The sequence below is a fragment of the Macaca nemestrina genome, chromosome 17 (assembly GCF_043159975.1).
Source record: "Macaca nemestrina isolate mMacNem1 chromosome 17, mMacNem.hap1, whole genome shotgun sequence".
Taxonomy (NCBI): Eukaryota; Metazoa; Chordata; class Mammalia; order Primates; family Cercopithecidae; genus Macaca; species Macaca nemestrina.
This window is the reverse complement of record NC_092141.1, coordinates 14,413,116-14,438,156: the sequence shown is the minus strand read 5'-3', so window position 1 is coordinate 14,438,156 and position 25,041 is coordinate 14,413,116. Positions and strand designations below refer to the sequence as shown.

Genomic DNA, 25,041 nt, shown 5'->3' with positions numbered 1-25,041 from the left:
CCATGAGTCACTTAGCAGCCAACTCGGTTATCAAATCCGACTGTGGTGGCAGAGCTTGTGCTCAGTAACCTTTATTTTGCTTACTGAGCTTGTGCTCAGTAACCTTTATTTTGCTTAATCATGGCCTCACAGTGCAAGAGTAGTGATGCTGGCAATCCAGAGATGTCAGAGGAGCCAGAAAGTGCTGCTCTTAAATGAAAAGGTGAAAGTTCTCAACTTAATAAGGCACAGAAAGATAAATATTGCATTGGTTCATACTTATATGTGGAATCCAGAATAATCAGACTTGAAGAAGACAATAGAATGGTGGTTAGAGAGGCCAGGAGTTGAACGGAACGGGGACAAGATGGTGAAAGGGTACAAAGTCAGTTTAGGACGATTATGTCTCCTCCCTTTGACATACATCACACGCTGTATGAATGCAGTAAATAATGTATTATAATTTCAAAATTACTGAGTACATTAAAAATATTCTTACCACAAAAATAAGTGTCTGAGGTAATGAATACATTCATCAGCTCGATTTCATTATTCCAATTGTCTTCATAAATCATAACATCACTTTTTTACCTCATAAATATACACAACTATAATTTGTAAATTTACAAAACAAAAGCAACCTCCCCACGCGCCCTCTGCCAGCTCTTGAAGGCGTGATCAAGTGTTGCCAGCTCTACCAGAAACGGTGTGAACTCGGCACAGGATGATTAATTCCAATGACGTCACACGCACTCCTGTTCTTGTATACCGTTTTATTGTGGAAGGAAAAGAGAATCCATGAATTGTACAAGCGTGAAGGCTGTAACAAGTTGTAGAGGCGCTTTCCGGACATTCCTATGCATTGTTCTCCACAGTAAACAACCTGGGGGCAGCCAAGAGGGAAGATTTCAGATAAGTGGAAACAGTGATGGATGTTATCTACCTACAATCCCTTTAGACATTTTCAAGAGAACTCTGTTTAAATGCTGTGCAACTCTCCCACTCCGGCCAACGAATCCCTACAGACCAGCAGTGCCCTGGGAGACTGAGTAATGAAAACATCCTGTCAAGCTTCAAGACCTTTGGGCAGATGGGACTCTGCAGACCCGTGGGAGTACAAAGGACCAAAGAGCTACAGGTAACCCTGTTTGGTACCTGAGGCCACACCTGGCCACAGGATAACTCGCAAAATTCCCAGAACTCGTCTTCTGGCTCTTAAAGCCATTGCACATGTGGAGGCCAACTTCTGAATTCAGGAGATATCAGGATGGACAAGTATTTTTCACCCAAGGGACAGGAATGTGAGCTCTGTGGGCTGGTTAGCCCAGCACACCCTTATTCCTAACTTCCCTTCTCAATACAGCCTTGAAAAAGCTGTGCTGTGTAGCAGAGCAGCGGCGACCCACAGTAGTGACTACCGAGGTACAGTAATGGGGTGGGGACCAGAGGTATCCGGTTGGTATTAAGTCCAGGGCTACCCTTTCTGAAGGAAATACTTCCAATAGTGTATGTTAATGTGAACTATAAAGATGCCTGTGACTTCTTGGACTTCTGAAATGCTCATACGCAATGGGGGTGAAGGGAGGACAGGGGCTGGCAGTCCAGCTTGAGACTCCCTAGGCAAGCATGTGGAATCCCCAGTCCCAGGGCACAGCAGCCGGGTCCCAGCTATTGGCATTGTTAGAAGGACTATGGCTGAGAATGTGTGGGGTGGGGAAAATCAAAAATGTAGGCCCTGGCTCAGTCACCACGAAGGGGATGCCACGAGGCCCTTGAGGAACCTGAGCTCACAGAACTACAGACAGCAGATCATGAGGTTCACGCTGTCTGGCCACAAAGTGCCACTCCGCTGGGCAGGTGGAGTGTGTGTGTGGTGTGGGGGTAAGGAGGAAGCTGTGTATGTGTATACCCATGTGAGGAAGAAGAAACAGAATGGAGGGTGGGGATGGAGGAGAGATTATATATAAAGACCCTCAACGGGAAAAATATTCCTTTTTTGTGTTCACTGACTGAGCTGATGCAGTTCTTCTTTGGGGAACATTTTGGGTATTCTTCTTAAAAAAAACCGTCAAGTGATCACTGAGCACCAAATTCATTTATAATCTTGTTCTAAGCCCAGCATTTTCTCTTCTTGTGATGCAGAATTACCACAACATGCTCGCCTGGCAGTGGAGGGAAAGGAGCAGTGGGCGTCCCCATGCGCTCAGCTGGGAGGGGGCGCCGCGTCCTCGTCCCCGCGCGGCCGCTTGCAGGTGAGCATGAGCAGCAGCAGCAGCGGCAGGTGCCACAGGCTGCAGAAGAACAGTCTCCGCGAGCTCCTGCGGTCTGCGTCCACGTAGAAGCGGAAGCCGAGGTAGGAGATGTAGGCGTTGATGGGAAGGGCCACGAAGGGGAAGGTCCACGTGGTGATGTCCAGGACAGGAGCTGCTGCGGACAGCACGAGCAGGGCCAGGCAGTGGCGCAGCGCCACGCGCCGGCACAGGCCCGGATGGGTGACCGACATCATGCAGTAGCCGCCCCGGGAGTAGTCTTCACGGAGGCCCCAGCTGAGGGCGTTGAAATGAGGAAACTGCCAGGAGTAGAGGATTCCTCCCAGGAGAAATGCACCTGTGTTGGGGTCAGGGCAGGAGAGGGAGACAGAGGCAGTCATCACCAGAGATTTCCAAAGAATGGTTTCCTCTCCTGGGACAGTCTGCCTGGCAGCTCAGAAGCTCTGCCACCCTGTGCTCTCATCACTGCCTGCCTATATCACAGGGTGGCTGGGAGACAGGTGCTTACATCAGGCTGGTGGGGCAGCCGATGAGCTAAGATGCCTCCTTTCTCACCTGGGGGTGCCTGCGTGCCTGGGGGCAGGAGGCTGTGGGGTCTGGCTCGGACCCTGCTTCACAGGAACGCTGCCTGCGCTGCAGAACCCTTAGCATCGGTGGCTCCTGCCCACCTGGTGCTCCTCATGCCTTCCCACATTGTGGGGAGGAAAGAAGCCCCTACACACGGACAAACACCGTAGGGAATTCAGTATCTACTTCAGTACCACCTCCGGGTGCAACCTCTGTGCTAGAGCGCTGAGCTCCATTTCCGCCTGCTGGGACCTGGGTGTGTGGCTTCAGGCAGGTGGAAGCAGTGCTGTAACCTGGAGGATGCTGCGAGTCAGCTCTGCCTGTTCCGTGAACCCTGGTTCCCTTCCCAGGGCTGTTGGCGCTCCCGGCTCAGCACTGACACAGAGCTGGATGTACCTGCAGACGGGTTTGTCACACCCTGGCTCTGATCTGTTTACCTGTTTCACCAGGGCTTCCAGGGCACATGCCTGCCACATTCCTCTCACCATCCCCCAGAGCCTGGCACAATGGCACAAGCAGGAGGTGTGAAAAACCACATGTGCTAAATAAAATGAGTCATAAAGGCAAAACGGTCCCAGAGTACAATGATAACTCGTCCATGTCTTTGTAAGTTTTCAACAAGGACATAATACCCTGAGCACCATTTTGCCCCTTTCTCTGGAACAGTCTCCCCAGCACCCACACGGGTGGAATGAAGGCTGCTGTCCGCTGAGCTCCTATTATATGACAGACCCTACTCTCATAGTTTGCCCCATTTAATCCTGACCATTGGATTTTGAGGTAGATTCATAATCTTCATTGAAAAAAAAATCAGACAATGTCAAGTTCTCCAAAAAGAGGTGGAAGGGCAATTCAAAACATGGCTGCTTGATTTTTAGGCCAGCGTCCTTCTATGACATGCACGAAGCCACCTAAGGACAGGCAGCAGGGTGGGGGCTGGAAGGCAAGGGTTGGCTATTCCTGTGCAGGTGATTGAGTACTCACACCAAGAATGCTCCCTGGGCGCCTACCATGGGGTAAGCACCGTGCTAGGCACTGGGGATACCATGGCGAGCAACAATCTACACGTGCTCCTGCCTGCACTGAGCAGACCCTTCGCTCAAGGAGGTGGACGTCAAGAGCCACACTAGTCACTCTAAAGTCACCACTCCAAATGCAGTGAGGAAAAGAGCATGGTGCAGTGAAGACACACAACAAGAGATGACTGAGTCTAGGGGACCAGAGGAGGCTTCTCTGAGGAAGGGATGTCTGAGCTGAGCTGGACAGAGTGGTGACCTTGTCAAGTCAGGGCTAGTGGAGGGGACAGTATTCATAAAGGCCTTGGGGCTGGAAGGTTTGAGGTGTGGGTGGTGTAAAAAAAAAGATTAACACGTGTTAGGAGTCACAGAACTATATATGTTAAAAAAGTCAAGTTTACCGCATGAGGAAAAAAAGGAAGGTGGTGTGGCTTGGCTGGAGTGCTGAGAATGACAGGGAAAGTTCTTCAGGACAAGGCTGGCTGGAGTGCGGTGGCATGGTCTCAGCTCACTGCAGCCTCGATCTCTTGGGCTCAGGTCATCCTCCTATCTCAGCCTCCTGAATAGCTGGCACGATAGGTGCACGCCACCAAACTCAGAAAACTTTTTAAAACAATTTTTTGTAGAGATGGGGTCTCACCATGTTGCCCAGGCTGGCCTTGAACTCCTGGCCCCAAGCAATCCTCCTGCCTCAGCCTCTCAAAGTACAGAGATTACAGGCATGAGCCACTGCACTCGGCCTTGACTTTGCTATTCTAAAAGCAACAGAAAGCCACGGAAGGATCTTAACGTATATGAGTGCTGAGCATGTGTGCCTGCGTGAGTGTGTGCACCTATGTGTGTAGGGGGTGAGGGGAGGGGCACCAGTGCTAAGTGATCCTATTTGTGAAGGACACACTGGAGGGGCCTAAAGCAGGTATGGAAGGATCAATCAGGAGATGAGGAGTGAGGGGATGAAGGATGACAGTAGTTAGGATCAGGATGGTGACAGTAGAGATGCCAAGAAGGTGAATTTGGAAGGAATTTGGGAGGCAAAGGGACAGGATGTGCATGCAGTGTAAGTAAGGAGGGGAGGAGACAGGGAGGAGGTATCAATAGCAAGTCCTGGGCTTATGGGTCCATGGAGACACCACTCATTGAGACAAGCAGGGAAGAAGAGGAGAGGAGGTTGTAAGTGTGACCTTGGGTGTGTTCAGTCTGAGATGCCTTTGGGATATCTAAGGGGAAAGTCACAAAGAGGGTCTGGCAGCCAGAGTGTGGGTATGGTCTCTGATAAGCAACTGTAAGCGTCTTTTCCTGAGTAATCCAGGCAGACATTTATGTATCTGCATTTCCTACCTGAGGTGAACTTCTTAGGGTATGTTCACTTACCTGTGAATCTCCAGGCATTAGAACATAGAAAGTAAGTAATAATATTGTAGTAAAGTGCGCCCAAACTCATCGTGGGAGCCAATGTGGAAAAAAAGTGGATTTACTCTAAGCTATCCCCAAGATCACTGTTTCCCAACACTGGCTTGGGAACCCGTCAGGCGAACTGTAGGATTCTGTCTACCTTCTCCTTCCCCTCCTTTGGAACTGCCTTCCCATGGGGTCCCTGGCAGAGAATTGAGAGTTCACCAACCCACTGTGTCATCTACCCTGGAAAGCGCCATCCTGCCCAGAGGGAGAAGAGGTTGAGGATTTGTAACCACAGTCCTATTTCAGGTAATGAGGATCTTTTAAGCCTCTGGTCTGTGGGAATGTTCAGAAAAAGGGAGCTGGGGGCTATTGCTAGGCAGAACTCACCAGGAGACAGAGCACTTTACATAATGCAGAATACTTCAGAAAATAAGTCTGAGGCTATAAGCCACTGAGGGGCCCCTGTTTGTGCAAATGCCAATGAGCATGAGAAGGAACCAGCTCCTCCTTTAATCTCTGATCTGTATTTCTCAACAGCGGAGAATGCAGAGTGACACTAGGGGCAGGCTTTGCAAGTCATCTAAAAGAAAGGAGGAGGATTTTTAATGCACATTGTTCTGGAGAGAAACTTAATCATTTCTGAGTTACGTTTATCAGGCAGGGCAGTTGTAGTTTACCGAGTGGAATTTGTGTGGGTACAGATGATTTAAGAGGGATGAGGGCTTCCTTTTATATCCATGAATAGTTTTCTGTGGCTTCCATAAGTCAGTCAACCCCTTTTCAGTCTTCCAGTATGGGAGGAAATATAACAAAGACCTGATTTTAGGGTCCCTATTTCAGTAGGGTTACTGTCAAATTCCCCAAATTCATTTTTAACCTTAAATTATGTATTTATACATACATATATATGTGTATATATAGTTGAGTGTGTTTGCATGAACTAAGATACATACGTGTATATATATGTATAAAAATTTAATTTTAACGCTGATAATAGGAGCAGCTACTATTTATTGAATCCATTAACCTGGTAAACAGTTGACAGGTGTCTCACATGTAGGCACAATTCTGGGTGCTAGAAAGGCAGTGGCAATCAAGACAAAGTCCTGCTTAAAGTCTAGAGGGAGATGGACATAAACATAAGTAACAGTGCTGATCGCTATTTTGAGACTAGACTCAAAACAGGGTAATGCAATGGGGGTGACTTGAGACTGAGTGCTCGGGGAAAGCCTTTCCATAGGTGATATTTAAGCCATGACTCAACTAATGGCAAGCAGAACTCTATCAGATGCTGGGAAAGGTCCCAGTAGGCCTCTGGGACAGCATGGAGGCTGGAATGAGGAAGGGAGAGTTACAAGAAGGGGCTGGGAAGGCATCTGGAAATCAAGATAAGGAGTGGGGTCTTCCCCCAGCGCAGGGGGAGAACAGGCTGGGAGTCGAGAGACAGAGGGGATGGCAGAGGGGGGTTATTCAGGTGGGGAACCCTAGGACAGACACTAGTGAGTGTGCTCATGGTAGAGACACAACCAGTTTTATTTTTGACTATTTTAACTTTGAGGTACATGATAGACATCTCAGTTGAAATGCCTGTGGCTGTCATGTGCCAGGCAGTTACACATATGCTTTCTAATCTTTACAACAACCCCGCCTATAGGTACCATTATCATCGTCTTATAGATGAGAAAGATTAATTTGCCTGATGATATTCAGCACTACTGGCACAAGATATTAGCACCTTCTGTTAGAATGTGATTGGTTATCTGGGGCAACATAGCAAGACCCCATCTCTAAAAAAAAAAAAAAAAAAATTAGGCAAGGGGCCACATGCCTATAGTCCGACCTACTTGGGAGTCTGAAGAGGGAGGATTGCTTGAGCCTGGGAGTTGTAGGCTGCAGTGAACTATGACTGCACCACTGTACTCCAGCCTGAGTGACAGAGCAAGACACCAATTTTTTTTTTTTTTTTTTTTTTTTTGAGACGGAGTCTCGCTGTGTCGCCCAGGCTGGAGTGCAGTGGCCGGATCTCAGCTCACTGCAAGCTCTGCCTCCCGGGTTTTTACGCCATTCTCCTGCCTCAGCCTCCCGAGTAGCCTGGACTACAGGCGCCCGCCACCTCGCTCGGCTAGTTTTTTGTATTTTTTAGTAGAGACGGGGTTTCACCGTGTTAGCCAGGATGGTCTCGAACTCCTGACCTCGTGATCCACCCGTCTCGGCCTCCCAAAGTGCTGGGATTAAGGACACCAATTCTTAAAAAAAAAAAAAAAAAGGCCGGGCGCGGTGGCTCAAGCCTGTAATCCCAGCACTTTGGGAGGCCGAGATGGGCGGATCACGAGGTCAGGAGATCGAGACCATCCTCGCTAACACGGTGAAACCCCGTCTCTACTAAGAAATACAAAAAACTAGCCGGGCGAGGTGGCGGGCGCCTGTAGTCCCAGCTACTCGGGAGGCTGAGGCCGGAGAATGGCGTGAACCCGGGAGGCGGAGCTTGCAGTGAGCTGAGATCCGGCCACTGCACTCTAGCCTGGGCTACAGAGCGAGACTCCGTCTCAAAAAAAAAAAAAAAAAAAAGAAAGTTGTTGCCACACGAGAGACTCAAATTAGTGACATTCCTACATCAATGGACTGTTGGATGCTGTGGGCAGAGGAAGGCTTGCTGAAAGAAAAAATTGCAGAAGCATTTTCTAGTACCTTAAAAAAAAAAGAGAGAGAGATCTGTTTTAACAACAAAACCATCAACCAGATGGCATTCACTTGGCAGTGAGTACTGCCAGGGAATTCAAAAGGACAGAGGAAAGGTTGGAATGCTCAGGTGCAACTGATGGAGTAAACAGGGTGATGCAAGGAGACTTCTTTATATTTTGATGGGAAATAAAGTGACCTCTGGATTTTAAAGTGACTGGTAAGAGGAAGTGTTGTCTCGGGGCGCAGGGTCATGCTGAGACTTTGAACACGACGTACAGAGAAGCCCAGCCCCAGCTCACAAGCTGTCTCAGATTCAGAGTTTGCAGTATGACAGCCACAAGCACAGGGGGAAGTGTCTTTCAAGAAAAACAACATCAGTGATAACTTAGAAATGGGGGGAGGGATTGGATCATTCAGGGCTCAGTGTCTGCTTTGCTCTAGAAATGGCTCAGAATGAGCAACCTCAGCTGGAAAATGGCTAAAACACCAGCTCCAAATGTGGGATTTTCCTTGTCTTTCTCAAAAGCCCTCCTTTTCTTGTGTGTGTCAACCGAAGTATTTTGTTTTGCTCAATACACTTTTTCAGTAATGCTTCTGCTTAAAATAAACATAATTAAAGAAATCATTTTCCTGAGAGTAGCATGCTGCTTTCTGTAAGAGGAAATTGGGTGTGGGTTTGGCTCATGTCGCAAATGAAGGAGGTTTGGAAATCACAGCCTAGCCTTAATGGATTGTAATCAGAAAACCACCACCCACACACAGCTTTACTTGATATGCTTCAACTGCCTCTCCTCCTATAAAAGCTGAAAACTAATTACTCTCTTCATCAAGATAAGGTGAACTAGAACAGGAAGACTTGAATTAGTGCCGGGGCTGTGGTGGAACCCACCTTCCTTGTGGAGTAAACATAAAGCACTCAGTGGACTAATTCAAAGACCTCACCTTCCTTCAAGATAAGTATTCCACTCATCTCCTCTGCCTCAAGCTCCTAAAGCAGTCCATTTTTATTGGGTCTGTCATCTATGACAACAAATCTGGACTGTGTGCCCCTAGATATAGGACAGTCTGTTTTCAAAGTCCTCTGCTGGTGTCTGGCCAGGGAGAAAGACAACACAAAGGGATTACAGTCCACGGTGAATGTTACTTAGTGCAGGGCAGGAGAACACTTAATTCAGCCTTGAGAGGTCAGGGAAGGCTTCCTGGAAGAATTTGTAAACTGAGATCTAAAACTGGTCTCTGAGTTTCAATCCATTCACACAAACCATGTGCTTTTGACTTCTTTTAACCGTATCTTCCCATTTTCCTGCCTAACCCTGCACAATCTCTGTACATATTTGGTTTAATCACATTGGAAAGAAACGTGCACTTCCTTTCTGTTAATCGATTACTTGCTAGTCTATGAACATAGAAAATTCTGAAAATCTACGTGGCATATCTGTAGACATGGCTCTCCAGAGCACGACAGCTTCCTGAGAACATGGGGCCGAAATCCCACTGCAGAGGCAACTCCACAGAATGTCCAGGTGTGCAGGGCATCATTACTTCCCTCCTTACTCAGAAAATGGAGAAGGGCACATGCGCAGTAGTGTGTGTGAGAACAGCTGGAGGGAACCCTCATCCAGTGGCACCTGGCTCTGATTAGAGGGCTGTATTAGGTGGGGCAAGGCTCATTAATATCTTCCTGATGACTCGTTGAAAATGTATGTATTTTTACATTCTCTTGAAACTTCTATCAAACATCCGACGACATACAGACTGGAGGAGAATCGCAATTATTTCCACCTCTGTCCATTGTTCAGAAATGCTCTTGTCCACGGCACACCTCCATCACTTTGCTGACAAAACTAAGGCAATTCCAGCTAAATGGTATCGGAATGGAATGGAGACAAAAATCCTCAAGCTGGAGCTGACTCTGTCAGGAAATTCCCTGTGGAATGGAGTTCATCGGTTTCGGCTTGCTTTCTCTGACTGCCCAGTGGGCACCTTCCCACCCCACCCCCCAAACCCATTGTCACTCACCATCCACGCATGGCCTTGCAAAGGATAAAGAACCCTAGCTCCAGTGAACCTTGGTGCTGGGTTTGGGAGGTCTTCCCTCGCCAGTACAATAGGCTCCTCTCTGATGGGGCCCACGGTAGCGCGTCTGCTCCATGGCCGGCTCTATTTGTGCTTTCAGGGTTATGTGGTTATGTAGACTGGGGGCTAGCTGGGGAAGCAAAGCCAAACCCAGAGCTTCATGGTCACAGATTTCAAAGCCTTTCTTTTGAGGGGCAACACAAAGGAGCTTGTGAAACAGATCAGCCTCAACAGTGCAATAGACTTCTATGGTGCTGCAGATAAAGGGAAGAGGATGTGGGGCCAGTTTATCAACTGCACAGGCGACAAAAGGGAAGATTAAAAGTCCCCTGAAAATAGGAAATAGAGTGGGCAATAACTGCTTGCCCTTGAAGAATTCTTTGCTAGTAGCTTAGGAATAATGGAGAGGCTCAGGGGGCGGGAGGGAGCTGGATTCTCTCCTCTCCCTCACCTCATTGTGTGCTGCCTCCCTCCAGGCAGAGTCATGGGGAGGTTTCACTTAGAGAGGAAGACGGGAGTAAAGGAAGCAAAAAGCTCTGACTCTGAAAACAGTGCTCCCCTTTTTCTCTTCTTGCCATTTCCTTGGAAGGACATTTCAAGCACCTGTGAATCCTCTCTGAAATTCAAATGCTTCCTACTCCCTTAGCTCATGTTGGAAGGTCTTTCCATCCTTATCACTTAAATATTAATTCATTGAAGAATACTAGTTACATGTGCATTCTGCTCCAGGCACACGTCTACCAGAGGCTGGCCTACCACACCGTCATCTATCATTCATTCAGGAAGGCACTGGCCCAGCTCCCTCAAAGCTAGTGATCAATTATGGTCAACACAGCACAACTGACAAGACCTCAGCGCCCTTGGTACCAGTTTGCCTCCAATTATACCACCAATCTGGGGGCTTGCAACATAATTTCTAGCATGTTCTTTCATAGTTCTCTCTTTTTTTTTTTGGTCTTTCAAGAGAATATAGTGTTCTAAATATTGTTTGTTTGCTAATGTTCCCATGAAAATGTTCCTTATTTTGTCTTTAAAAACATCATTTAGCTTAATCTGGAGCTCCAAGGCTACTATAACTTAATCTGGAGTGCTAAGGCTAGTTATAGTAAAATCTTATACAAAGTGAACACAGACACAGATACTCATTTGCAAGCTTGGTTTCAAACTGAGGCAGCATTATAAAGGAAATCGTTAAGTGCGTGGGTTAAACAGTACCTGGTACTTAGTAAGCCTTCCATAAATATTTGTTGAATGAGTGAGTGAATAAATTCACTCTGACTCTACTTTCTCATCCAGGAATAAGAGAGGTAAATAAAGTGAAACAGCACTGAACATTTTGTAGTTTACCAGCTGAGGGCAAAAAATCTCATTCTCTTTTTGTTACTAAAACCATCCATCTGCCCAGTGTCACTTCCTGATAAGAGCCCATTTCTAAGTCCTCATTTGTAACTAAATGTTGGGTGACATAATTAATGCTTAACACACATTTGAATTACAAGCCACAGGCGACTGCAAATCCACTCTACAAGATGGTCATTACGGAGGCCCAATCCATACACTCCCAAAACATGGGATTTATTCAAATTTAGGAAAATGAGGAAAAAGAACCTGAACCTTTCTAAGATATGGGAGTGATGAAAAGAGGGGGCCTTGGCCAGAAGGAGGGGGAGGGGATTTAACTCAAAGCCTCTGAGATACACTAATAGTCTCTGGAGATAAACACTGCTGAGAGGCCTAATGCGTGTGGCTCCAGGCCTGCTTGCAGCTGGAACGTCGGCTGGGCACTTATCTGCAGTCCCCTCCCTCCGCTACCTCCTCAGAGTGGACTCCTTCACCGGAGCTCCAGCAGGTCACTTCTGTCATTGCCATTCCCTGTGTGCAGGATCAAACCCAGTACTGCAGTTCTGGTGACAACAAGCTGGCTAGACCAGGGGTCAGAAAGCAACCCTCTCATTCTGCCTTTCCTGAATTTTAGCTAGGAAGCATTTTTAATGTTTTCTGCTGTTAGCAGAATACTAAAAAAGAATTAAGACAAGGTAATTAGGCAGGTGAGAGGAAAAGGCCTAATTCTGAGGCTCAGAGGAAAATGGACACAAGTAAAATCCCATTGTAATGATTACCTTTATAGACAGAAGGGCTTTGTAAAATGAAGTTATTTCCTGTGCACAGAAGCAGCGGGACTGCAGAGACCCGACTTTCCTGACAGAATGACCACAAGGAGTGTTCTCTGGGCTGGACCTGCGCTTTGCAGCACAGCACTCTCTGTAGCAAGCACTGGACTGAAAGCTGTTGGCACTGTGATGGGGACAAAAGCTGAGCTGCTTACAGTTCATTGTGCAGTTATAAAACAGCAAACATTAAGAACAATTCACATTTGCTTAGCTTTTACAACGGCTGTCTTCTCATCCGTGTCATTTTCTTCACCCTGCCATCTTACCTCACTCACCCCATGCTGGATTCCCGAAGCAGGCAGGTCAGACACCTGCGTGGGACCCACACCTCTCACCGGGCATCGAGAACAATTAGAAGTTCCTTTACACTGTCTGATTTTTTAAAAAGTCAAAGTAGTTGTGGGGGGGAAAAAACAATCAGAATCCCATGGAACATCCTTAGAGTTATTTTATATTTTATGTCTTTGCAGGAAGAGAGAGGGCATCACAATTTCTTCGGTGCTCAAGGCCCCTTGGAATTCTTAATGTGACCTCGTAGCCACCACAAAAACCGCGAAATGATCCAGACACCACAAAGGGGAAAAGGAACTTCCCGACATGCTGCATTTCCTTGCTTGGGGGAGCCCTGTGACCCACGGGCTGCCTCGAATGCACAGTGTTTTCTATATCTACCAATCTGGAAATATCTCCCCTCCAAACCAGATGGTTAGCTGGGCCTTCAATACACGAGGCTGCAGGATTTCCATTTCAAATCTTTGCCCAGCTGCTTCCTCTCCATCTTGACTACCATCTACTGAGCCCCAGGAAGGGCTTTTGCAAAAGTATCCACAGTCAAGGTGACTGGGTGACTAAAGGTTGGTGCTGGCTATTTGATGTCCTGGCTCATAAGGGAGTATGTTCAGCGCAACCTGCCTCCCTTCAAACACGTATCCTTCATCCATTTCCCCACTTGGAGGGTCACTGGTGGTAACAAGCTGTTTCTTCAAAGGATGATCAGATTGACGCTTCACTACTTAAGAGGCAAAATGTTAAATTAACTAGGTAGGGCAAAGAGAGTGTGGGGGGGGCAGGTCTAGGGTAGGTGGAGCTCTAGTGCAGAGAGAAGGAAGTGGAGGAGAGGAAGTAGGAGGTGAGAGGAGGCACACAGGCTTGGAAGGACAATAAAGGCAGGCTTCTGCAATGTACTGACTCTCCAATACCTCGGAGAACCTGCAGCACACTGTTAAATGATCCTGAAAGTATGGCCCTGCTGTTAGGCTGCCTCAAGCTCCAGTGGGGCTTTCTCACCACTGAATGAAGTATGAGTTCCTCTATAGGTGGCTCATCCTTGCGCGTGTCCCCACCCCACTGTGCACTGGCTTTCAGGCCTGTAAGCCTTTGTACAGGCTCTTCCCTCTTCTTGGAAAGCATACTTCCTCCTCAAGTAGACTGGTCATGACTTAATTCTGTAGTCTTTCTTCACCAAAGTCATCTGGGACCAGTTTGGGATAAGTTAAGAGAGCCCACAGCCCTCTGAAGATACCCTGCGAAAGCTCTTAGATCACTCAGTCATTTGATTACCTGCCTGCCTCTCCCCAAAGACCCTGAGACATGATTTCCTGAGGACACTCACTGGATTTTAGTGATGTTAGTGTCTCTCAATGCCTGGCAAACAGTAGGCCCCCAGTTGACACTTGCATGATGAAGCGATGATGGGGACCAGTTTATAAAGGTGGCTATCCAAAGTGATCCATCTTTAGGGGCTCAAAGATTAAGTGCTTGGCAATACCACAGAAGAAGGGAAGCCTTTTTGGCCATTTTTTTTTCTCAGAAGGGCTCTTTATAACTATACACGTCCCCTAAGACAAGAACCCAGATGAGAGATATCCCCCCTGTTGATATCATTAGTACATCTCAAATAATACCATCTGCCCATGCCCTAATCTCTAGGTATTTTTAAGATATTCTAATGGCTAGAGCTCTCTCTGGTTCTATCTTTGCAAACTGGTGGTTCTTAACATGTGGTCCCTGGACCACGGGCATCAGCAACAACTAGAAACTTGTTAGAAATAAAAATTCTCAGACTCCATACCAGCCCACTGAACTCAGAAGTTCCAGGGGTAGGGCCCGGGAATTTCTGTGTTAGCAAGCTCTCCAGGTAATTATCGTGTGCACTGAAGTTTGCGAACCACTGTTTTAGACTTCAGTGAGACCACAGGTACAGTCTCATTATTTGAAGTACATATTCAGGTGAGGATGATGAAATATAGATTCATAAGGACATCAATCTTTCCACCTAGGCAGTACGGTCTAAGTGAACATTCTGCAATAATGGAAATGTTTTACATCTGTGCTCTGGATAGTGTAGCTACTAGGTACATGTGCCTTTGGGCATTTGAAATACGGCTAATGGGACTGGGTAACTGAATTTTAAAGTTTAGTATAAATTTAAATTTAAATAGCCACTTGAGCCTAGTGGCTACCATATAAGACAGTACAGCTCTAGAAGATGACTAAGCAATATAAAACCATATTCAACCCAGTTCCTAAAATCCCAGCAATAAAAATCTTTTAAAAATACATTCTCTTAGATTCTGTCACCTGTAAAATGGAAGGTACCTATATTCACTGATTTGTTCATTCAATTAAGTATTTGCTGCTTATCTCAAGTTGGTTCTATCGAATTAATGTTTGGAAACTTTTTTGAAGTAGTTTAAAGCATTATGTAAAGTAGCAGTATTCTTTCTGTATAATCTTGACAAGGCTTTAAGCCTATGGTTTGATCTGCAATTAATTAGGATTCTGGGGGCAGTAAGTCATGTTGTTACTGTGTGCCCCACAATGTATCTTTAAGATTTAAAGTAAAAGGATATACTGTAATAGATGCCAACCTCAAAAACTGCCCAGGGAACTTCTCTTTGTAGTTATACACGTCTTTCAGGCTGCTCTGTTTTATACCAGGTTCTACTGAGGTAGATAAGGGGTCTCGCTTTCCAAGACAAATATGTACTTTCATTCTGCTACCTAAACAAGGGATGAGCTGCCCTTAGCTGTCCATCATTAATGAGTTGGTATACAAATGATTCAATCTGTATTATAGAAAGACTATAATCAACATTAAAAACATTTATTTTAAATATGACTATTGGCCGGGCGCGGTGGCTCAAGCCTGTAATCCCAGCACTTTGGGAGGCCGAGACGGGCGGATCACGAGGTCAGGAGATCGAGACCATCCTGGCTAACACGGTGAAACCCCGTCTCTACTAAAAAATACAAAAAACTAGCCGGGCGCGGTGGCGGGCGCCTGTAGTCCCAGCTACTCGGGAGGCTGAGGCAGGAGAATGGCGTGAACCCGGGAGGCGGAGCTTGCAGTGAGCTGAGATCCGGCCACTGCACTCCAGCCTGGGCGACAGAGCGAGACTCCGTCTCAAAAAAAAAAAAAAAAAAAAAAATTAATATGACTATTAGCAGTTTAGCCAAATCCAGACTATCCCTAAACAAATGAGGGCTCTTGCCTGAATGTGCACTCCTAAGTGAGGACTTTTGAAAAGTTCTTTTTCTCTAGCCTCCGGGGAGGCAACTCCAGCCTGCACATGCTGAGGCTCTCTTCAGGAGAGAAACTGCCTGGAAGTGTGACAAGGGCCTCTAGCCCTCAGCAAGAACCTGGGCCCTAGGACAACACTGCACAACAGTGGTGACCAAGTTCTCCATGGCCGGGGACTGAACTGCCCATATCAGTCTCCTGTGCTACCTGTCCCTAAGGCTGTAATCCGTGGCTCTGACTCTGGCCCTGTCTGGGTCTTCCCAGATACAGAAGGTTCTTGTTGCTTTGTGCCAGGTTTGAGGAAGTTGAATAGGGTTCAGGCACTCCTGCCAGGGATGGGGTGTCTCCATCAGATAGGCAGGTGACTCGGTGCAGGAACCCAAGTGCTGAAGTGGGGCTACACCCTTGAGGACGGGGATACTCCCCATGCACAGCTTAGGCAGTTCCGCACTGTCTGTCATGGTCTCCACCTCAAATGTCTGCACAATCACTACAAAGGTTTGAGGGGAATAAGAGGGAAGAGGATACTTGCGTTAAGGGAGAGAGGGAGTTGGGGTCAAGTCAGATGAGCTCCAGGTGGAACTAAGGAAGAGGAACATGACTGGGAGCGGGAGGGCTGGTGGTGTGCAGCTGTGCTCTGTGAAGGTCAACTATAAACCAGGGTGAACATGCAGATGTCGTCTAGCCTAGGGATGCCAAGCCCGGGCGTTAAACCCTCGCTTCTCTTTCCCAATCCAAACCTCACAAAAGGACCCCAGCACTCTTTCCCACCAGGCCTGCAGGCGCCTCAGTCTTCAAAATAACAGCCAGAGGACAAGGCTGCATTGCTCAGTTTACAAACCAAACAAAATCTTCCAGTTCCTGATCTGTGCCAGTCCCTCCACTGTATGAAGGAGGACTCCTGATTGATAACAACAGCATACGGGTCCCAAATTGAGCCCTCGCCATGGTCCAGCACTTTACAAATAACAACTTGTTTCATCCTCACAGTGACTCCAGGAGGGGAGAAGACTATTAGCCCCACGTGGGAGATGAGGAGACAGTGGCAGAAGGAGGCTGAGTTCAGCCGAGAAGGATGCACACAGCTCACGAGTGGTGGGGTCGGGCTCCCAATCCAGGCAGCGCTGCTGGCTTCCTTATTCACCACCGCTTTGCTGACACTACCTCCCACGTGGGTGGGGCTCTGGTTTTAGGTTTATCAGAGAACACACAAGCACATACGCTTTAGAATATGATATTTGTAGATTCATTAAAATCCGACCTTTACAGGATATTAAAACCATTCTAAGAGACAATCATGGTAAAGGTGTAATCGCATTTGTAAGCCTGCCAAATTGGAGTGTAAGAGCTTTTATGAAAAGTTTCAGAAATGTGGCTTACAGGGTAACGGTTTATGGTCAACTGCCTTTTGATCTCTCATGTGAAAAATATGTACTTACATATATTGCAGGAAACCTCACCACTTCCTTCCTAAGTGTCGGTCAAAAACACTAATTACTTGACTAATTAGACTGTGAAACTTCCCTTACAGATGGTAAAAATGAGCTATTTTCACCCCACAAATTTAGTTGTGACATATCAGCAAAAAAATATAGAAATCTTTCAATGGTTTTATTGTAGACAGTATGAACAATTTAAGCAAATCATATAAAAATAAATGAGAAACTAATGAAAATAATCTGCCCTTTCATAAGAGGAGAACACAAGAGGCTGGCTCGTGAGATGACACCCCTTTGATGGGAGACTGGAGGTCGGATCCAGATACCTTCTCCCCGCCCCATGAATTGGTTAGTCCTAGCTTGGTTTGTGATTTTCATCGTGGCTTCAGGTACTTTCTTTATCCACCTGTAGTCACAGGCAGGCAGCACTCTTTCTTTTGTTTTCTCTCAGTCATTCCCTACAAGGGAAAGTGTATGTCATGTCCACCCACCAGCCACGATGACATGGTCTCCCTTGACTCTGCGTCCACAGAATTTCAGTCTGCGGCATCAGCACATTTGCCAAAAGAATTAGTGTGGGATGAAGTGGAACCGAACCAAGTGCGACAGCTCGGGGAGGAAATGCCTCCTTGACCAGAGTGTGCTCATGTGAGACTCCACACCGCGGAACACTTACCAGCATCGAGGCTGCCCGTGGCCGCTGTCCAGCCCATGACAGGCGGGATGGCCCCAACCACGGCTCCGACCCATGTGTTGACAATGCTGATCCTCTTCAGTGGTGTGTAGCAGCAGGTATACAGAAAAATATTGAAGAGCCCCAGGGCTCCTGTGAGTGGATTCACCCCCCAGGTCAGAATGGCAACTCCCGGCACAGCACAACAAGTGGCAAAGGCCACAGCTAGCAATGGGCTGGAAAAGAGCAGAGAACATGGAGTGATCATCTCCGACGCAACTCAATCGCACTACCTAGAATCGGCACTGACAAAGTGCAAATAATCCACCCATCCAGTAGAGGCAGTACTGATCTGGCTTATTCCTGGATATGGGGAATCCTCTTAGGAAACAAACTTACAATAAGACAGAATATGTGTGTGGGAGCTCTGGCTGCTCTTCTTGATTTTGCTGGCTAAGAGTAGAGTGGTTAAGAGAGTCAGGGTTAGAGTGTTCTGGATTCATATAGGTTGTGTCCCTTCCTGGCTATAAGACAGCTAGGTTTCACTTACTCCTTTCTACAAGAGAAATGATCCTCTCTTCCTCCTAGGGTTGAAGTGAAGCCTGACTGAGACAATGCCTCCTCTGCACATTGTTCCATTTTATATTTAGTCATGAGCAAACCACTTCAAACACAATATTGGAAGATTTGAGCAGAAAATAGAACCTGAATTCTGGAAGCAGTTCTCCCCCTGTATTTATACTTTATTATAATGTCACTTAATTAGTGATCATGAGTAACAATGGTGTGCCTCTGACTGCCTTCATTACAATGTCTGTAATGAATTACAGGCTCAGCATTACCGGTTCCCGATAACAGTAAACACCAGGTGGCCGTTGTGTAGTACCAGTGCCGTAAAGTGACTTATGGACACGGGATTTTCAAGGGGAGGTCGCACAATGTTATTTATGTAAATGAAACCCATCATCTAAAACTCTACAACGATAATGATTATTATAAGCCTGTTGCTCAAAAGAGCCAACTTCTAAAAGTAGACTTTGTATGGAATCTTGTGAAAGGCTTTTTGAGAGTCTAGATAAATTGGATCTACTAGTTCCTGCTTATATGCATGTTTGTTTATTCTTTCTTGAGAAACCTAAGGAGGTTACTCAAGCCTGCCTTCTCCTAGCAGAAGCCATAATTCCACTTCTGAATAAGGTATGTTTGTGTAGTGTTCAGTGACCCTGCTGGATTACAGATTCCACGACGCGCTTCTTGGCAAGCAAGAGTCACCAGTGTGCAGCTTCTAGGGTGCTCTGGTTTTAAAAACAGCCGATTCCCTAAAGAGGCAGTCTTTACCCTACGTGCACACATGTGAGATGATACCCTTCTATGCACAGGGCTGCAGTGTTCCCATGGCAGGAGAGAAGGCCTGTATCTATGAGACGGCCCCTCCAGGAAAAAGACTAACTTGTAGAATTATGTTAGTCCAGGAAAAAGACCAACTTGTAGAATTATGACGAGTTAGAATTCAGCTGGGAGGGAGTCAGGGGAGAGCCTAGCAGCTGGAACTACAGTACTGAATGAAGTCAGGGCAACAGAATATGAAAGCGAGTAGTGACTTGATGGAGAATTCTGGCCACCACTCTACCACTCTGCTATGGGGGCCAGGCCTGACTCTTTCCTATCAGGCCTGCAGCCACTGTGCCCAAAGAGTGAACCAACAGAATGGGAATTTTCATGGAAAAATGAGAAAATACAAGGGCTATGTTGCTGTCAAGGTGCTTGTGACAGAAGAACCACAAATTACAGCTGAGAGACTTCCGAGTGCATGTTCTGCCCTGAGGGGGCATTTCCACCCACCTGTTCCTGGGCCATCTCTTCTGAACCCTGTGGTCAGTTACTTCCACAACACTCACTCAGGTACCCTCAATAATCCACTCTGCCTTTTCTGTCCAACATTCCCACCCTGGATCTGCTCAATAACCTACTGTCTCTGCTCCTGCTGGGAAAGCCCTACACTCATACTAACTGGCCCCATTTCAAGGGATGGCTTAACAGTGCGGGTGCTTAGCCAGGGCTGATTTCCATTTTCGTTCCTTATAGTGGCTATTTTAACTCCTCTCCTGCCTTCTCAAGGCTCCAGGTTCACTCTAGCTCCCAAGACGCCTTAACAGATGCCCTTCCCTCTTATACAACAGTGACAAATGCCCTCAGATTTACTTCCTTTCTCCCATTTCAGAAGAGGCTGTCTTCACTCCTTTTAAAGATTAAACTGTTTTTATTTAATCTCCTCCCTAATCTGTCTTTTATCTTTTATATCTACTGTCTATTAACCTCCAGCATCAAATAAATTACTTTCTTCATATTTCCCCCAAGGTAATACCCCTCTTGCTTCAACACTCTTCAAAGCCAAGCATCCTGATGGAGTGGACCACATGCATTCCTTGTCTCTATCTCTTCCATCCCTCAGTTTCCTATTTGTTCCTCAACTGTATCCCTCACCAACTGCTGAAACACATTTTTCTAAGGTGGAGATAAACAAGGGGACTTCAAAAAGTTTATGGAAAATGCATATTATGAAAAGACTATGCATGGATTTCAAAAATTTTTTGCACCAAAATAAACTGGTACTAACTTGTTATAACATGTCTGAATAGGATCGAGTTTGAGGCACTAAGAAGGATAAGACATCCGTTTGAAAAGAGCCCTTATCAAAGCAACATGAATTCTGCTAAAACAGAAGCAAGAACAAATATCAAATTTATGCTAACGTTTGGATGGAAGAACAGTGAAATCATTGATTCTTTACAAGAAGTTTACGGGGACAATGCCCCCGCAGATCAGCAGTTTACAGATGGATAACTTGTTTAAGAACAGATGATGCTGAAGATTAAAGTCCATAGCTGCAAACCATCCACATCAATTTGTGAGGAAAAAATGAATCTTTGTCATGCCCTAATTTAAGTGGACCAACGGTTAACAGTAGAAACAACCACCAATACCATAGACATCTCAATTGGTATAGCTCACACAACACTGATGGAAAAATTAAAGTTGAGCTAACTTTCCACTCAGTGGGTGCCAAAACCGTTGCACCCAGATTGGCTGCAGACAAGAGCAGAGCTTTCAATGGAAATTTTAAACAAATGGGATCAAGATCCTGAAGCATTTCTTCGGGGGGAAAAAAAAAAAAAAAGAAGAGCCGGGCGCGGTGGCTCACGCCTGTAATCCCAGCACTTTGGGAGGCCGAGGCGGGCAGATCAAGAGGTCAGGAGATCGAGACCATCCTGGCTAACACGGTGAAACCCCGTCTCTACTAAAAATGCAAAAAATTAGCCGGGCGTGGCGGCGGGCGCCTGTAGTCCCAGCTACTCGGGAGGCTGAGGCAGGAGAATGGTGTGAACCCGGGAGGCGGAGCTTGCAGTGAACTGAGATCACACCACTGCACTCCAGCCTGGGCGACTGGGCGAGACTCTGTCTCAAAAAAAAAAAAAAAAAAGAAAATGAATATATAACAGGAGGTGAAACATGGCTTTACCACTACAATCCTGAACACAAAGACAATCAAAGCAATGGCTATCAAGAGGTGCCAGTGGTCCAGTCAAAGAAAAAGTAGACAGATCAAGAGCAAAGTTCATGGCCATAGTGTTTTGGGATGCTGAAAGTATTTTACTTGATTCCTTTCCAGAGGGCTAAAGAGCAATAACATCTACTTATTATGAGAGTGTTTTGAAAAAAATTAGCAAGGCTTTAGCAGAAAAATGACTGGGAAGGCTTCCCCAGACAGTCCTTCTCCAGGATGTTCCTGCTCATTCCTCTCATCAAACACGGGCAACCTTGTGAGCATTTGGATGGGAAATCATTAAGCATCCACTTCACTGTCCTGATTTGGCTCCTTCTGCCTTCTTTTTGTTTCCTCATCTTAAAAAGTCTTTAAAGGGAATCCATTTCTCTTCAGTTAATAATGTAAAAAAGAATGCTTTGCCATGGTTAAATTCCCAGGACTCCGTGAGTTCTTTACAGATAGACTAAATGGCTGGTATCATTGCTTACGAAAGTGTCTTGACCTTGATGGAGATTAGGTTGAGAAATAAGTTTTTTGTTTTTTGTTTTTTTTTTAAATTTTAATCTTTTAATTCTATTTTTTTCCATAAACTTTTTGAAGTTCCCTCATACATCATATTATCTGGGACCATCTACCTTCCCAACATGGCACACAATATTAATTTCCAGATGAAAGATTACAAAGATACCTCTGTGTTGTTACATCTCCCATATACCCAGAAAGGAAACTGAAATAGCTAAAAAGCAGTACACATATTATAATGTTGTTCTTCCAATAAGGTAATTTATAGCTCATAAGAACAGATTTTTTTTTTTTTTTCCTATGAGACTCTAAAAAACTAGCTTTATTTTGGGAGACAGAAAAATGTGGTGGCTGATAAACATTTTATTTTTCGTGAATTGGCCCTTGTGTTAAAAAAAAAAAAAAAATTGAAGAAGGTTGTTTATTCCTTCTCCAAGTTCTGTGGAGGCCAGTTGGATTCAAAGGTATTAGTGTTATGAAAAGCCCTTTTGGAAAAGCACACATGAATTTAATTTATTGAGATAGGCCATTTTATGTAAAGTTTAGTTTCTGACCTTTGTTAAAATCACAGAAAATGATGTGGCTCAATTTTGGTATTTATATCAATGTGCACAAGGCCATGAATGAGAACTGGGTAGGTTGACGGGCCATGCAAACGAAAATGAACCTCTTTACCCAGGATGCCATGATCACTCTCAGCATTCAGGTACCTGAAGGAACCCATCCCCCCCTGGCATGAGGAGCCCTGAATCGGTGCACTTCAGAGCTTTCTTGTGTTATGGGCAAAGGTATTCCAATTGCAAACTGTGTGAAATTTATTTTTCCTTTTATGTTTCATTTTTCCTAAAACATTTATAACAAAAGTGATATACATCCAATTCAGAAAATTGGCAACTCTAGAAAATCACAGAGAAGAAATTCTTAATGAGTTATTCAGAGAAACATACTAGTTGATATCTTCCCAGCCTTTTTCCAATGATATAACTACTTAAAAAAATTGAGAATATGCTAAATTGTGGTTTTATTCCCTGATTCATTTCAATATATCTTAATAATTTCCCCAGGCTATTAAATATATATTTTAATCATCATTAATATTTATAACACATAGTGGCTTATTCTTTGGATACACCACAATTAATTGAACCAATATACTTTTTTTTTTAGATGTTCAGTCTTTTTCCATTTTTAAAAATCAAAAAGGATGCTGGGATAAATATCTTATGGGTAGACTTTTGTTCACAGCTCTGGTTAGGAGAAATTCTGAAGATAAATTCCTAGATGTGAAACTGCGAAGTCAGATGATATGCACATGTTGTAGGGATTTTGACATGTACTGCCAGGCTGTACTCCAGGGAGTCTGCACACAAGTTGACACTCCCACCAGCACTATGTGAGAGCACCATCTCCTAGAACCTGTATCAACACTAGGTGTGGCATTAAAAACAAAGCAAAACAAAAAATAAAATTTGCCAATAGGATTAAAAAACAGTATTGAGTTTCTTAAAAAAAATAACACCTTAAAATTAACAAACAAGACAAGTTTACTGAGATAGCATTACCTCATTTCAGCAATGAGAAACTGAGACTCAAGGCAAGTAAAATAACTTGGAAACAGGATCTATACTCAGGCTCATTTGTTGGCTCTTCGGTGTAACCCAGAGTCTCCCAACTGTACGTGGGGCACACTAGTGTAATACAACTTGCTGAGCCTCTTCTTTCCTGGGTCTGCTGAGGGCCTGGGGTGGCCAGAGTCTTGAGTTGGGATGCCAACACCTGGGAGTAGCCTCCTGTGGGCTTAAAAGCACCTTCAGTTTACTCCATTATGCACATAGCCTAATACTGCATTCCCTGAAATCAAAACAACTGGATATAATATGGTAAGCAAGACAGGTGTGGTCCTTGTCCTGGGGGACTGATGCTGTAGTGGTGGTCAGTTCAGTGGGCAAAGGCAAGCACGTGTGGCACAGCAAGTGGAACACAGGGCAGTCAGGGACACCTAACCTAGTTTATGCCGGGTGGTGGACAGGGCGTGTTTCTAGGAGGAAGTGATGTTTAAACTGAGACCTGATGGATGGGTGGGAGATGGGCGGAAAGGGTGGAGAGGGGAGTTGCAGGCAGTGGGAACGGCATGTGAGAGGGCCAAAGGGGAGAAGAATGGCAAATTTATGTTCCACCTATCTGGAGAGCAGAATGAGGGTAGGAGGTATCAAGGGAACACAGAAATTAGGAAGGCCACATACAGAGACCTCTGGGCAAATGCAGACTCAGTGAGTCTTCTAGTTTTTAAAAAGGGGAAGAAAATGATCAGATCTGCCTTTTAGAAGGATTACTCTGCCTGCCATGTGAAAGTCAGCGAAGAGAGACAAGCATTTGTTTAATTCACCTCCCAAGAGAGGCTCAAGTTAGGCATTTTAAAGGAAGAAGAATCATGGGCACACCACCACATAATTTTTATCAAATGTTTCGTTGAGAGAAACAGCCTTCAGCTAGCTTGTATCTTTAATCTATCTTCCAGATTTCCTAAAATGCATTGGTGGAGCACATTAGACCAGCAGAGAGCGGGCCCTCCTCTCCCACTGAATGGCTCTTTGGTCTAATGACACCAGGGTGATCGTGGTTTCCACTTTTAGTTCTATTATTCTTGGCTCCACTTTGTCTCTCCTTAGTCTTCTTTTTCTGGACTATTTTGTCACATTTTACATATCTTTGCAAGTTACTTGAACTCTTATGTGAAATAAGGCAGAGGAAAAAAGTTAAATAAAGGGGTAACTACAGGATTTTCTTTAGAATATTTGTATATAATGAGACATCAGTAAAAAAAGAGTAAAGGACTCTCTTTGGAACTGTATGTAGAAAAAGGACAAGCAATAATAACGGGTTTGGAATAAAGAGAGAATATAGCAAATGATATGTGGGTTATTAAGTTTGATTTACCATGAAATCTTTAAATATCATGGTTATATTCAGGTTGTTGAAGTTTAGCTGTTTTAATCAAGAGATCTATCTTTTAGATAGAAAAGGGTTAGAAAAGAGTGTTCATTTTTCATCTCAGTTAAACACAACTATGATTTTCTGCCTTAGTGCTCATAAAATGTGGTCAGACCTAAATCTCAGCGATCTCAAACACTATTATGTCAAGGACTGATTTCTTGTTATTTCAGGTCAATTACTCTAT

General features: G+C 45.3%; 1 protein-coding gene across 2 annotated transcripts in view; it reads right to left on the bottom strand.

The window, feature by feature from the left end:
- Positions 1 to 737: 737 nt before the first annotated feature.
- The window catches only part of LOC105473529 (cytochrome c oxidase assembly factor heme A:farnesyltransferase COX10), a 140,621-nt gene continuing 116,317 nt past the window's right edge, over positions 738 to 25,041 (bottom strand). The window contains exons 6-8 of one of the 2 annotated variants that reach the window (XM_011727347.2): positions 17,798 to 18,030; positions 2,142 to 2,586; positions 738 to 862 (exon numbers count right to left, since the gene is read on the bottom strand). In XM_011727347.2, coding sequence (XP_011725649.2) covers positions 2,183 to 2,586; positions 17,798 to 18,030 — 637 coding nt within the window. In that variant the 3' untranslated portion in view covers positions 738 to 862; positions 2,142 to 2,182. Of the gene's footprint in view, positions 2,587 to 17,797; positions 18,031 to 25,041 lie in introns of both variants that reach the window. The other variant, XM_011727344.2, reaches the window with a different exon arrangement.